General features: G+C 29.3%; 1 protein-coding gene across 1 annotated transcript; it reads left to right on the forward strand.

The window, feature by feature from the left end:
• The first annotated feature begins 548 nt into the window (after positions 1 to 548).
• On the forward strand, positions 549 to 11031 carry LOC122505042. The gene is made up of 4 exons (XM_043616455.1): positions 549 to 660; positions 2462 to 2614; positions 7263 to 7669; positions 9153 to 11031. Exons 2-4 carry the CDS (start codon positions 2592 to 2594, stop codon positions 10163 to 10165), a joined length of 1443 nt encoding a protein of 480 aa, XP_043472390.1. The 5' UTR covers positions 549 to 660; positions 2462 to 2591; the 3' UTR covers positions 10166 to 11031.
• The last annotated feature ends 2373 nt before the right edge of the window (positions 11032 to 13404 follow it).

Here is a 13404-nt window from a genome sequence, read left to right on the forward strand (position 1 = left end):
ATTTTTTCTGTTAGGTACATTTATATTAAATATATAAGGTATATATAAACAAAAGTAGGTAGGGGAAAAGATTAAAAAATGAAATTAAACAATTATAAAACCTAAATAAATAAATTCATTTTTACTACTTTAAATAATTAATTTAATTGTTTTTTATAGTTGTTTCAATTACGTTTTTTTATTGGCGCCTCCTGGAACTATGATAATTATTTACTCATCCTCCTAATCAGTTATGCCTCCTGAAACTACAAGAAATAGTTAAAAAGTAGTAAAAACCAGGTTTTTTGTATGTAGGCGGTCATTTGTAATTAGAAGGGCTTTAATAGGGGTACTTGTTTTGGGCCACATTAATTTTCCACTGACGGACCCCATAACATTTTGTGTAACGAAACTAGTGGAGTCACTATCAATTTGCCCTATTTAGCCCCTAATATCATAAGGGAAAACATTTACGGCCCCTAACAGTGCCACACTGCAATTTCTACACGAGTGACAAGTTTTCACGTATAGAAAACAACGGTTCTTGTAAAACGTAGAAAGGTAAGTGTGTTACAAACGAATCAAATACTTCTATGTAAATGTAATAGTTTGAATGACTAAAGCTCAGTTGTTCCGAGTGCTTTGAAGAGTGAAGATGGTTACGAATTTTTTAATAACAAGGTAATTTGTAAATCGCATTTTTATATTTTATTTTTTCAGTTATATTATAATAATAAAATCATAAAATTTTCAAATGATTTTAGAATTTTTGGAAGAAATTCTAAAAGTAATTTTCAATTACGTTATTTTCACTAAACAAATGGTATTTTAATTTTAAAATTATAATATGTTTTTTTATTATGTATGTTTATTTATTTTAATTTATTATATCGAGTTATATAATTGTTTACTTCCGGTGCTAAGAAAAATTTAATTGATTAAAATAAATTTAATTGATTAAAATAATGAACTATTTGAATATTATTAAATAAAAATTTATTTTTTGAAATAATTTTTAAGTTAATTAGATAAAAATTATTGGTTTAATTATAGTTTATTGCATTGAAACAGAATAATATAAAAGAATGAAGTAAATGTTTCATACTATTCGATTATAACTAAATGCATATTTTCCTCATATTATATGGTATCAAAGTAATAGCCTTAACTTTAGAGGATTTTCCTCTCGCATATTTTTTGCCAGTTATGGTTATGAACTGATAAAGGAAAGCTATTTTGATGAACTAAATTTAATGTTTTTAATTAAATAAATATAATTATTTGTTAACCACCAATGAATAAAAATATTCTACATTCAAGTTGAATCCTATTGTTTTGAGAGGATATTGTAAGAAAATTTTTTCTCTAATTATGAGATTACTTTTTTTAGGGTATGTGTTATAAATTTCAAATAGGTATTCAAAAAATAATTTAATGAACTTAATAGAACGAGAAATTTTAAATATTAATTAAATTAAATATTAATAAAGAAATAATAAAATGATTCTTTTTTAAAAACCGCTGCCAAGTTGTACATTTTTATAATTTTGTGTTCATTTCATGAACACTTTGCTTCCTCATAGAAATAAGAATAATTAAAATATAAGAATTACTTTTTATAAAAGGGTTCAAAATCATTAAATCTTGGTCCAAAAAATGTGTTTTTATATATTCTATAAGATGGTAACAATAGTTGAATAATTACATATAAGTTAATAAACAAGAATGTTGAAAAAAGTCTTATTTTCCAAAATTTTTGATTTTTAAAAGTTTAATATCTCCGGTTAATATGGACGAAAAATGTTTAATTAGGGCTCAAAAGATGCGTGTGAAAAAACTCTACATAACTAAAGAAAAAGATTTATAAGTGTCCTAACATTTTTTTAAGTTATGTCCAAAAAACGTTTTTTTACAAAATGAAAAATACAAAAAAAAAATAGTTGAACTTCATCAATCGGGCTGAAAATACTCTCATTTTATGTCCCCCGGGGAGACCTACAATTTAAAAAAAAATTGAGGCCTTTAGCTCTTTCTCGTTCTGAGATATTGAGGCAAATGTAATGTTAGTACACACACACACACACACACACATCGGGACAAATTTTTAAAATCCGTTTTTTGAACTTCAAAGATCAAAATACGTCGAAATTTTTTTTATTTGTTTAGAACATTTATACGGGGAGTTTCTGTGCATATATAAAGTACTAAAGTATTAGGCATAATAAAAAAAAATTTATAAATATGTCAAAAAATGACAATCCAAAATTTTGCTAATACAAAGCTTCCTTTATGAGGAAGCAATTTTTATTTATTAAGTAACGTTCAAATATAAATAAATGCTATAAATTATAAAATATATATGTAATATTTATTTTTGAAAAAAATTAAAGATAATGAATAAATGATTGTGATTGAATTATTATTATTTTAAAACAAAACTTTAATTTTGAGTAATAACAAAAACTTGAATCTGGAAATTTAGAAAATTATCGAGAAGCAGTTTCTAACTGTAAAGACGAGGACATAACTGTGTGAGCGATCCAGATAACAGCAGGACATCGAATCCTGTGAGGATTCGTTCCGCTATCGTGATATCCAGCCAGTCTACAATCATGTCTTTCACATTGCATAAAATGTGAGTAACCTCTTGATGACTGTTTTATGTGACCGAACATTAAACTATTTACAAGTGTTTTCTAGATGCAATAATTTTTTCTTTTTACACTGAAAAAAAAATTATTTTTTCAAATAACCGATTACTTGTCTATTATCAAATAAATATTTACTTGAATAAAATGATTTCTAATTGAATCAAATAAATGGTATTTTCTTCAAATACGAAACTAATTAATACAAATAAAATTTATTAGATTCAAATAAGGGGTCGTCCATAAACTACGTTACCAACTTTTGATACTTTTTGGACCCCCTGCCCCTCTTGTTACCATTGCGTAAAATGCATTTTTATATATTTTTGAACCCCGTCCCCATAAATTGGTAACGTAGTTTATGGATGATCCCTAAAAATTATTTTATTCAAGTAAGTATTTATTTGATAATAGTCAAATAATCGGTCATTTGAATCAAATAAATTGTTTTTTCAGTGTAGATTGTATAAAAAATACTTCTAACTCTCTAGGTCTGAATTGTAGTAAAGAGCTACCCCCACTAACTCAATTTGCTAATCATTTTCACTAATTTTTAATAAACTTTTACTATTTCATTTAGTAATATTGAGTTTTTTATTAAAATTTTTCAAAATTAGTAAACAAATTTTTTAAGAAGTTCTATTTTTTAATAAGCTTTTGTTGTCAGGTGATTCAACAATAGATTCAAAAAATTTTAATTGAGTGTCCGGGTCAAATAATTGCAGTTTAGAACTAATGCATTTATGCGTATGTATGTCCGCATGAAGAGAGTCTACTTTGTCGACTTTATTTTACGATATAAGCGTAAATTTTTAAAAGTTTTACATATTTTTGACATTTGTTTTATTGTTGAAAAACAAACTACAAATTGCTTTACGCCAAATAGTGCATTAATAAAATATATAAAAATTGTACTTTTCGCGAAAAAACTACATAATTAAACAAGAATTCTTAAAGAATTGATGAAACTTGGGTGTATACAATTATGAATAAGTTAAAACTATGCTAATAAAAATGAAATTGAAAGAAAAAAATTAAAAATAACATAATATAACATTAAAAAAATATTAAGTAGTAGAAGTAAAAAAACTATTACCAAACTCTTTTATAATATCAAATGAATGAAATATGAATATTGAATGCATATATGAAGGAAGTATATTAAGAAATAAAATTTTAGAGTTACTTTATTGGAGTTAATTTTCGTGATGCATGTAAATGACCAAACAATTGCGGAAAGACCGGATTCAGGGTAGGGCGGAACTGAATATAATAGTACGGAAGCGACTGGGAAATTATATTTGTTATGGAGAATTGGAGTGTTGACCGATGGTCGGATATACGTGTGGCCAGCTGTCCGGAGCCGATCAGATCTAATACCGGAAGGAATATACCAGAATAATTATTATTTTTCGAAATTCTCTATACTCTATATTCTCTATTGTAGTTTTCGGTGAAAGGAGGATGTTAAAAAAGTAAAAATTTTGAAACACTGGAACAACTTTTCTTCCCAGGTAGAAATTTGTCAAGTATTACTTGTTTTCTTCCAGCAGCTGTAGAGTCGAGAGCGAGTTTTACTTGCCAAGACAATCTGGTCAGTCCTGAATAAGTGACTGGACAGTTTCACTGGATAAAAACAATTCCCCTTTGTAAACAGTACTTTTGTCAAGTCACTGGCCAGAAAATCTGATCATAATCGTAACAAGAATTTCTTTCCAGACACTGGCAAGTCACTGATTTAAAGAATTATTTAAGATTCCACCTAGAAAAACTGGTCCACCACTGATCAGAAAAACTTGCCGGAATCCTATTAAAAGAATTATCCAAGATTTTTCTTAATCTCTAGCCAGAAAATCTTGACACTATCAAAAAAAGAAACTGCTGACACAGAAACTGACCAGTTACTAAGGAAAAAAACAAAGCACCAGTCCCATAAAAATACACTCTTAGTCAATTATTTATAATAAGATATTAAAAATAATTTTTATGTTCCATACGGTCAAAAACAGAAAAGTCTAACGTAACTTTATTTAAAAGTTATGATCGTTTCACTGTCACATTACCAAAGTTTACATTTTTCTAAATTTCAACAAGATAAGCCGTCAAGTCTCTGACAAGTTACTAAACAGTTTATCTGGTCATGATTATATATATATATTTCTGGTCACCGTGGCTGCGTGGTAACGCACATGCGTTGTGTCTCCAGGGTCTAGAGTTCAATCCCCCATGCGTGCGAATTTTTCATTCTTAGATATTAATATTAATAAGTGTTATTGGTAAACTAAATTGTTCATTAGTCTTAAATATTTGAATAAACACAAAAATATAAATAAATATGTAATTATAAACAAAATAAAAAGAGCCAGGAAAAATTATATTTTATTCTAGATTTTGAGCAGAAAACCAAATCAAAACCAAGTCATGAATTATTAACTAACTTACTAACTAAATTAGTTACTAACTAATTAACTTTATAACAAACTAACTAAATTACTAATTAAGGAATACATTCAATGTATTTTCAAAGTACATATTCATTTTTGGATTTACTTTACAGATGCGTCTTGTTTATCGCGCTATTTGACGAAAAACATCGTATGCGACTCGGTCGGAAATGGCAATTCTGACTTCGTACGATTGCCATCCTTACTTCGCTCTTGCGGCAAATTCAGAAATAGTTCAGAATTCGGGTTAAATTCCTACAGAAATTCGTGTGGCGCTTTGATAGTAATTCGTAATATATTAATAGAAAAAACGGAATACAAAATTCATAAAAATATATTCCTCCTACGGTTTAATTAAATTGCAGAAATCTGTACCAAAATGGTTCAATTTATCCTGCATAAAAAATTTTATATCTCAACATACTTTAATAGTTTTTGGGGTCGCTGATTACGAATCCAGTGTCTATTTTTGAAAATTCAAAATAACGGATCCAATATGACGGACCTTTTTCAAAGAATTATTATTTTTAATCAAATTTTCTTTAATATCCGCCATATTGGATCCGCCATTTTAAATTTTGAAAATCTGATGCCAGGTTCGTAATAAGCGACCCCAAAAACCCCCCGAGTAATGATTTTCATAAGCTGATTTCATAAACTTTTTGATTAAATGCACATTATCTACTTATTAAAAAACTTGCTTGTTTAACTAACATTTAAAGTTACGTAACTTTGATAAAATATTTTTTTATTATTGCTAACAAATATTTTTGAAAAGCTTATAGCATTTAGCTTCAATTTCCATTTTGGATTATGTAATTCCAATGTATTGTTGACGAGTTATAAAATATTTAGTTACCCCGAGTATACTCAGGGTTAACCGTTTTGGTACAGTCAATTTACCCCAAGTTAACTCGGAACAAACCATAGGAAGGTTAAGGTAAAATTTTGTAAAATTCCGGTTCAATTTTCTGTACGAATTCCTGACGTTTTTTAAAAGAAATTACGCACGTAATTTTTACTAAAACTTTTTGCTTTTAAATTCGACCACTTTTCCGTACTGATTTTGTACGAAATTCGTATGTATTACTAACAAATTTTTTTTATTAAGTTTTTCAGAAATTCCGCTAGAAATTCGATAAGAATTCCGCACGTAAAGTTTGCTGTAATTTTTTTTTAAATTTTTGACCATTTTTCTGAACGAAGTTTATACAAAAATTACGTGCGTAATGGAAATTTGTTTAAAAAAACGTCCGGAATCCATAAAGAAAATTGAACCCAAATTTTACAAAATTTTACCGTAGACATTAACGGGTCAATACGATTTCCCACGTTGAACGATAACTGAACGAATTTTAAACGAATTTCTAGCGTTTTTCGGACAAATCATTTTCACCTGGGGATTGTTGAGACTGGTGCGCACTGAGATCTTACGCATCAAAGTTCTTTGACATTCCCGACTTTCTCAGACACAGTGTCAGCTAGTGTCATGAACTTTTCTGGAAGTACATAAAAATCACTTTGAAAAAGTAATGAAACAAAGATTACTAAATCAGTTTTTGCTCTATCTTATATATTTCCCGACTTTCTTCCAAACATTAATTAATTACTAATGAATGTTCTTGATTTTAAAATAAAATATTTTTTTTAAATGCGTGCCAGGATACTGAGAATTTGTCAATTACTCAATTAAAAATTAAGTAAACCGCGTTGCTTTGAATAATCACTTACACTGTAAAGAATGGTGAATTAATCGTAATGAAAATTCTTGAAAATTTTAACATTTTTTGTGTTAGAAGACTGATGACAAAAAATTCGAGAAAGAAAATTCAAAATAATATTAATAAATCATAATTTATATTTTTGTATAAAGTAGAACTATTTAAAATTGAAATCCAAGAGTAAATTCGCATTTAAACGCTTAAAAACAATATTTATTTAGTCTACTAAAAATTTTCATTGTCACAATGGGATATTCCAGGAAACTGAGAATTCAGCATTTAAATTGTTATTTTTTGCCAAAAATATTTATTAAAATCGGGTACGATAAAAAATAAATACAATAAAAACCATTAAGCTTCACAAGTTTCATTGAAAATTTCTCATTATTTATAAATTATTGTTATAATTCACGTTAATAAGCCATGTCTGAAATTGTTAATTAAAAAGTATTTTTCATTGTTCATTATAGATTGCACATGATTGTGTTATCAAGGTTAACGATGACCTTGACGTTGACGATTGAAGCAAGAGCATCCGGTGTTGGCAAAGCATGGGATGTTTCACCATCACTACAACCTAATTCTCATCGTCTGTCCTGGCCTCGTAAGGAGGCCTCTTCCTTGGAAATACGCACTATCAGTGGAGTGGGGCGACTACCTCAACATTACAAGGACACTTTTCAATCGGAAATAGAAAACACTGATTTGATGAACAGACTGCGAAATTCACGAGTGGAAGCAGATGAAGTTGATGAAATCGACTTTGAAAGACAAGAGCGGAAGTTAAATTCTTATCTTCGAAGGATAGACACGACAAAGCTCAAAGAATTACTTTCTGATGAGGATAAACTTGAATACAGCATATTCACAGAAGCAGGTACCTTTTTTCCTTAAAGGAAGAAAAATTTCCAATTGTGATTTTTTAACTGATTGCGATTTTTCTGACCTCAGAAACCTACAAGTCGTGTTTCTAAAAATAGTATTGTCCATATGTATTAATATATGGTAAGAATTATAGCAAAATTCTTTTTACCAATATTTAGGTATGTTTGGGAGACTACTTATAGCTATAGTTTTATATTACAAAAATTTCTGTATTTTTGATTAAAAAAGTGTGTTTGCTTATAACTTTAAAAAGAATTTTTTTAAATTATATCCATACATTTATAAAATTCACTTATAAACGTCACTTACTGCATACTACTATAAGTCTCACTTGCGGTACAGGCAAATGAATACTCATACCGCCGTACAAAATAAAAAATTTTATAACTGTCATTTGTTTTTAGGCTGATGTTAGCTTGTTATATTAAGGGAAAAACAACCTTAAACCAAATGTCTTTTAAAGACTTTTTTACTTAGCACGGCAGCACAAGTGTCATCCATGTGACACTATATGGGCGCATATTATAAGCACAAAAAAATTCTATGGAATAAAAATTTGAAAATATAAACATTCTGATAAGGAGAAATTTGATCAAATAAAAATTTGATTATATAGAAATTTTGTAATGTAGAAAATTAATTAAATGGAAATTTAATAAAATAATAATTTGATGAAATAAAAATTCGACTAAAAAAGATTTTTTCAAATATTCTTCTGTTTTACTTTAAATTTTTCTAAACAAATATTCTACTGAATCGATATTCTAACAGATATACTTTTTCTCAAATAGATTTCTGAACAATAAAAAATTTCGTCAAAAGAAATTTCGGTTAAAATAACAAATTCACGTATGAAATATTTGTCACATAAAATTGATCTTAAACAACTATTCTTTTGAACGACATTTCGTTTAAATAATAGTACTCTTTTAAGTAATTTTAATTTAATAAAAAAATTATATTCTTAAAAATTCTCTCAATTATAATTTTTTTCACTTAAAAATTAATTTTACTGAATGTTTAAATTATAATAATTTGTTTATAAGAAATTTTTCGTACTTACGCATTCTAAGATATACTAATTTGCAGAAATAAAAAGTCTGTTAAAGTCCATTCTACCAGTTGAAATTCTGTCTATCAAAAATTTTATACAATTATCTGTAGGGGATCGTCATGTGCGCCGTAAATGTAATTATGCGTGTTTTTTCACGTGTAAAAACACAATCATGTAGAAATGAACAGTGCCGAATTTTTTTCTAACTTACCTTTTTACTAGAAGATATTCAATAAAGGAAAACCCTATAATTCTAACTATAAAAATATTAATTGAAACTTGTCTTTTGTAAAATCTACTTCAGGTGATAAAAGAAGAAGTTACCAAAAAATACAGAATTACAGATTTTTTAATTTTCAATATTGTAAATATAGGTACTTACTCGTTGAATTGTTATTTCACTGTTATATTAATATTTCAGAATCCCGAGTTCGTCGTGACCTAGAGCCAAAAATGGAACAAATATCAGCATCTAAAAGTGTTCGAGAAGCTCGACTAAACTCGCCAGATTCTTGGTCAAAACAACCAATTTCTGTTGAATTTCGTCATCGAACTCCCCTTCATCAAGTATTGCCGGACAATCAGGACATTGCGGTTTCATCTAGAAGAATTCACTTACCTCAAACTGATTTCATTACCAGCAATCGAAGATATTTTGCCGAAAGCAGAGAATCCCGAGACATGCCAGTTGCTAGAACTTATGATGACTATGACGTTCCAATTTATCCAAGTCATGATAGGACCTACGATACGAATTCTCAAGGTTATTATTATCCAAATCGTTATAGAACCGAGAGAGATTATCGATACCGAGGAGAATCAATGCCTCCCCCTTATTACGAACAGTACCCTGTGAATAATTTTGAATCCTATGAGAGAAACAGGATCCCGGCTAAACCAAAAAGAATCATCTACTACGCAACATTACCTGATATTGTTAGAAAACCAGAAATGGGTAATTATCCAAGACCATACGACGGTCCACTAAGAGTGCCACCAGGTGTATTAGCTTCTCGAAATTCATTAGGTGGTCAAAAGTATATTCGAGAACCCAGCATGCGTCCTTTCTTTAGATATCCCTATGATAATTATGATTATGATGGATACAAGCGGCCATCATTTTATGATCGAATCAGTCCTTATCACATGGAAAGTGGACATCGAACTCCTTCAGATCGGGATTTGGTACCAACTCATAAAGAAAATTTAAGGAGAGACGATGATATGATTAATAGTAGTCAAGAGAGAAAGACAAGAGATAATCAGGATATTCCATGGCCAATGCAGATTGGAACAGAAGTGAATGTTAAGGAAAATGGAAGAATTCCCGGACGAAAGGTTTTTGGACAATTGCAAAGTTTTGATAGATACGAAAGTGCTCCTTTGAAACAAGCTCCAACTGAACCTGACAAAACTATAAATCATGGTTCTTAGAATAACTTTAAAAATTAATTATTTAGCAAATGGGAGGGGTTATTTCTACAATTCTTCAAACATTAAAATAAGTTTTACAACTTTTCATACAGTACGTATTATTCTTGTTTTAAAAATTATGCAAATTTAAAATGTTTAGGAAATTGAAAAGTAATGAATTAATTTATTTTTATTCTCTTTCGATTATTTTAATTGATATTTAACTTATTTTTCATGCACTTTTTCAATTACCAACTAATTTCAACAAAAGAATAAATAGTACTGTTCAGATATATACTGACAATAATAATTGTACTTCAATTAATTAGGGAATTGTGGACCACCTCCATTATTTATTAATATAAGTTTCATCATCCAATTTTTAAAATTTTTTTTGTTCGTCCAAAGTAAATTTTCCATCAGCATTTATTGTTTTTACAAGGATTTTCAAGATTTAATCAAGGAAAATATTTTTTTAATTATTGCGTGGCATTGGTACTTTGACTCCAAAAAAAATTTTTGCATCAAATTTGAATTACTAAATAATACAAAGCTTTTTGTAAAATGAAAAATTTGGAAAATTGTGAGCCACGTTTTTTGAGGAAGTAAAAGTATACTCTTTGGTAAAACTGAAATTTCTTTTAGGTACATAAGTGATAATTTTGGGAAACTGACTATGATATATATATGTTACTTTATACCTTCTGCTGACAGGAAAAATTTGAAAAAACAAATTTTTGTGTAAGATATATATTGAGCTAAGATAAAGTGTGTCCCACAATACTCCAATCTGCCCTATATTATTTAAATTTGTATGAAAAATTATTTCGCTTGTAATAACATTACAATTCTTATTCTACATTATAAAATAAATGTGTATTATGGAAGTCATGTATATTTTATGGATTTTAAAGATTATTCATGCAAATCTTTTCATCAATTTACTGTGAGCATTTATTTATTAAATATTTTCAGAAATATTGTGAAAACTTAATAAATAATATTATTTTCTTAATATAATCACTTTAGAATGAATATATAATTATATTTTTTATATGAAGTCAAAATTCTGACATTTTAAAGTTTAAAAACAATGAGGTCCCTGAAGTTGACATCAAAGTTGAGCCAAAAAAAATATTTTTTTCACAAAACCGAAGAAAATGACTCAATCTTTTCCAAGGTTTAACCACTTGAGCGGCAGTGCGTCAGAATTGGCGTCAGCGTGCAAGTGACAGAAGCGGCAAAAATGCGTAAAAGGCGTCAAAATTTGACTACTATTTTCTCATTCTGTAAGGAGATTTATAATATCACAACAAAGTATTTTTCTTTTTTAAAGTAAATGAGCAGATCTTTAAACAAAAAAATGCTTTTTTAAATATTTCGATTTCGTGAAGAAAAATTGGACTTTTTGTGGTAGAAATTGAAACGCCACTAATATCAAACTATTAAATATGTAACGAAGCATTTCGTTACATAAATCTTGTGTGGTTCCTATCATTGGGATTATCTAAATTTCATTTGGTCAAGGGATATTTTCTCTGTGGAAATCTCTGTGAAAATGAATTGCGCATGCGAGGTTGCGAAAAGTCCCGAATCTCTGCGGTCCCTCCCGAGTTTTCTTTACAGGTTGTCGCTGTCCATTCGAGTGAGTGAGAGGGTCATATGTGGGCCCTTATCAAAATTAGAAAAGGACGGAAAAGAAGGAAGAAGCCGGTCAACGTGAAATTCATTCTTCAGTAGCTCGTGGGCCATCTAATTATTAGGTTGAGTTTTACTCGGGGTTTCCACTTTTGGGAACCTCAGGGTTTTTAGAGTCGTTTTGTATTCAAGTTTTGGGTTTCAATAAATTGTCAATTGTTTAAGTGAATCTTTTGTGTTTTATGAGTTTATTTATTTATTGTTTGTGTCGTCGGATTTGTGTTTGTAAGAGTCGCCGTTGGTAAATCGTTGTGTCCAAGTTTCATCGTGTCTCGTTTCGCCGTCGTTTGTATCCGTCGGTTTATAAGTCCGAAGCGGAATCTCCTCTCAGGTAATTTAAGGTTTTTGTGTATCATTAAACGGTCGATACAAGTTAGTTGTTACTAATAAAAGATCTGTTATAATTTTGGCGCCCAACGTGGGGCAGGCTAAGCGTTGGACTTTGGGACAGAGGCGATGAGGATTTTCTTTGGGCACATCACCATGTGATTTTGAATTTGTGAAATTGGTGATAGTTTGGCCAAAATAATTGGCTGTGGTTTCTTGGTTGGGATCGGACGCAGGAATTTTGGGCTCATATGAAAAATATTGAGGTTTGGCTGTGTGTAATTTTTTCAGTGTTAAATTCAAAATGAAAATTTTTGGGTTAAACATGTGTTTGTTCACGTAATACCGGCATTTTTGAATTGGCGCGAAAGTGAAGGCGTGCGGAGAAATGTCGCGTCTATAATAATTTCAATTTTCGAATTGAATTTTGGGTTTATTTGTTGTGAACATTCTGGAAGAAATTTACAGCCAGTATTATTTTTCTTGGGAAATTCGTGTTTGACGGGTAAACGGAAAAATCGAAATTTTGAATATTATATCGGCTTTATTACAATTTTTTGGGAATTGCGTTTTGGGCAATGAGTGTACTCATCACAGGACATGGTCAGTGACGCGGGGAAGTATTGATAGGTCAATACTTTTGCGTCTAGTGGAAACTATAATTTTATTTATTGTTTCTGGCCATATTTAATTTTGATTTTGTGGTTTGTTTTTTGTGAGTGATTTGGAATATTTTAGTGTTGTTTGTCCTTTTTGATAACGTCTTTTAAATTTTCTGTTGGAATAATTTTGGAATTTTTATAAAAGGACGCGGTTGTATAGAGAGACGCGATAATTTTTAGAGCGCGGGAAAAGTTAGCCGCCAGAAAATTTTGGATAGCGTCTGTCACGACCATATTGAATTTTACGGTTTACAAAAATTTTTTAGTTTTGGTAAAAGATTTTTTGTGGTAAAATTCATTAATAATTTGTGGATTTTAGTGGAAATTTTAGCGGATAAATTTGTTGGGAATTTACGTTTTTCATTTCTTTGGGTGGAAAACAGTTTCTATTTTTGGTTCGCTAAATGTGACATTTTTCATAATTCTCAGCGGTCAATGAACCTTTTCTCCTTTTTGGGAGAATTGATTGATATTTTTCAAAGAGAAATTTGACGCGGCATTTTAGGCCGAAGGGTCAAATTAAGGTTGAAAAGTATTGGTTAATTTTTAAATCGGTTAAAAATTGACAGCTGG

This window comes from Leptopilina heterotoma, unplaced genomic scaffold (assembly GCF_015476425.1).
Source record: "Leptopilina heterotoma isolate Lh14 unplaced genomic scaffold, ASM1547642v1 Lhet_335, whole genome shotgun sequence".
NCBI classification, from domain to species: domain Eukaryota; kingdom Metazoa; phylum Arthropoda; class Insecta; order Hymenoptera; family Figitidae; genus Leptopilina; species Leptopilina heterotoma.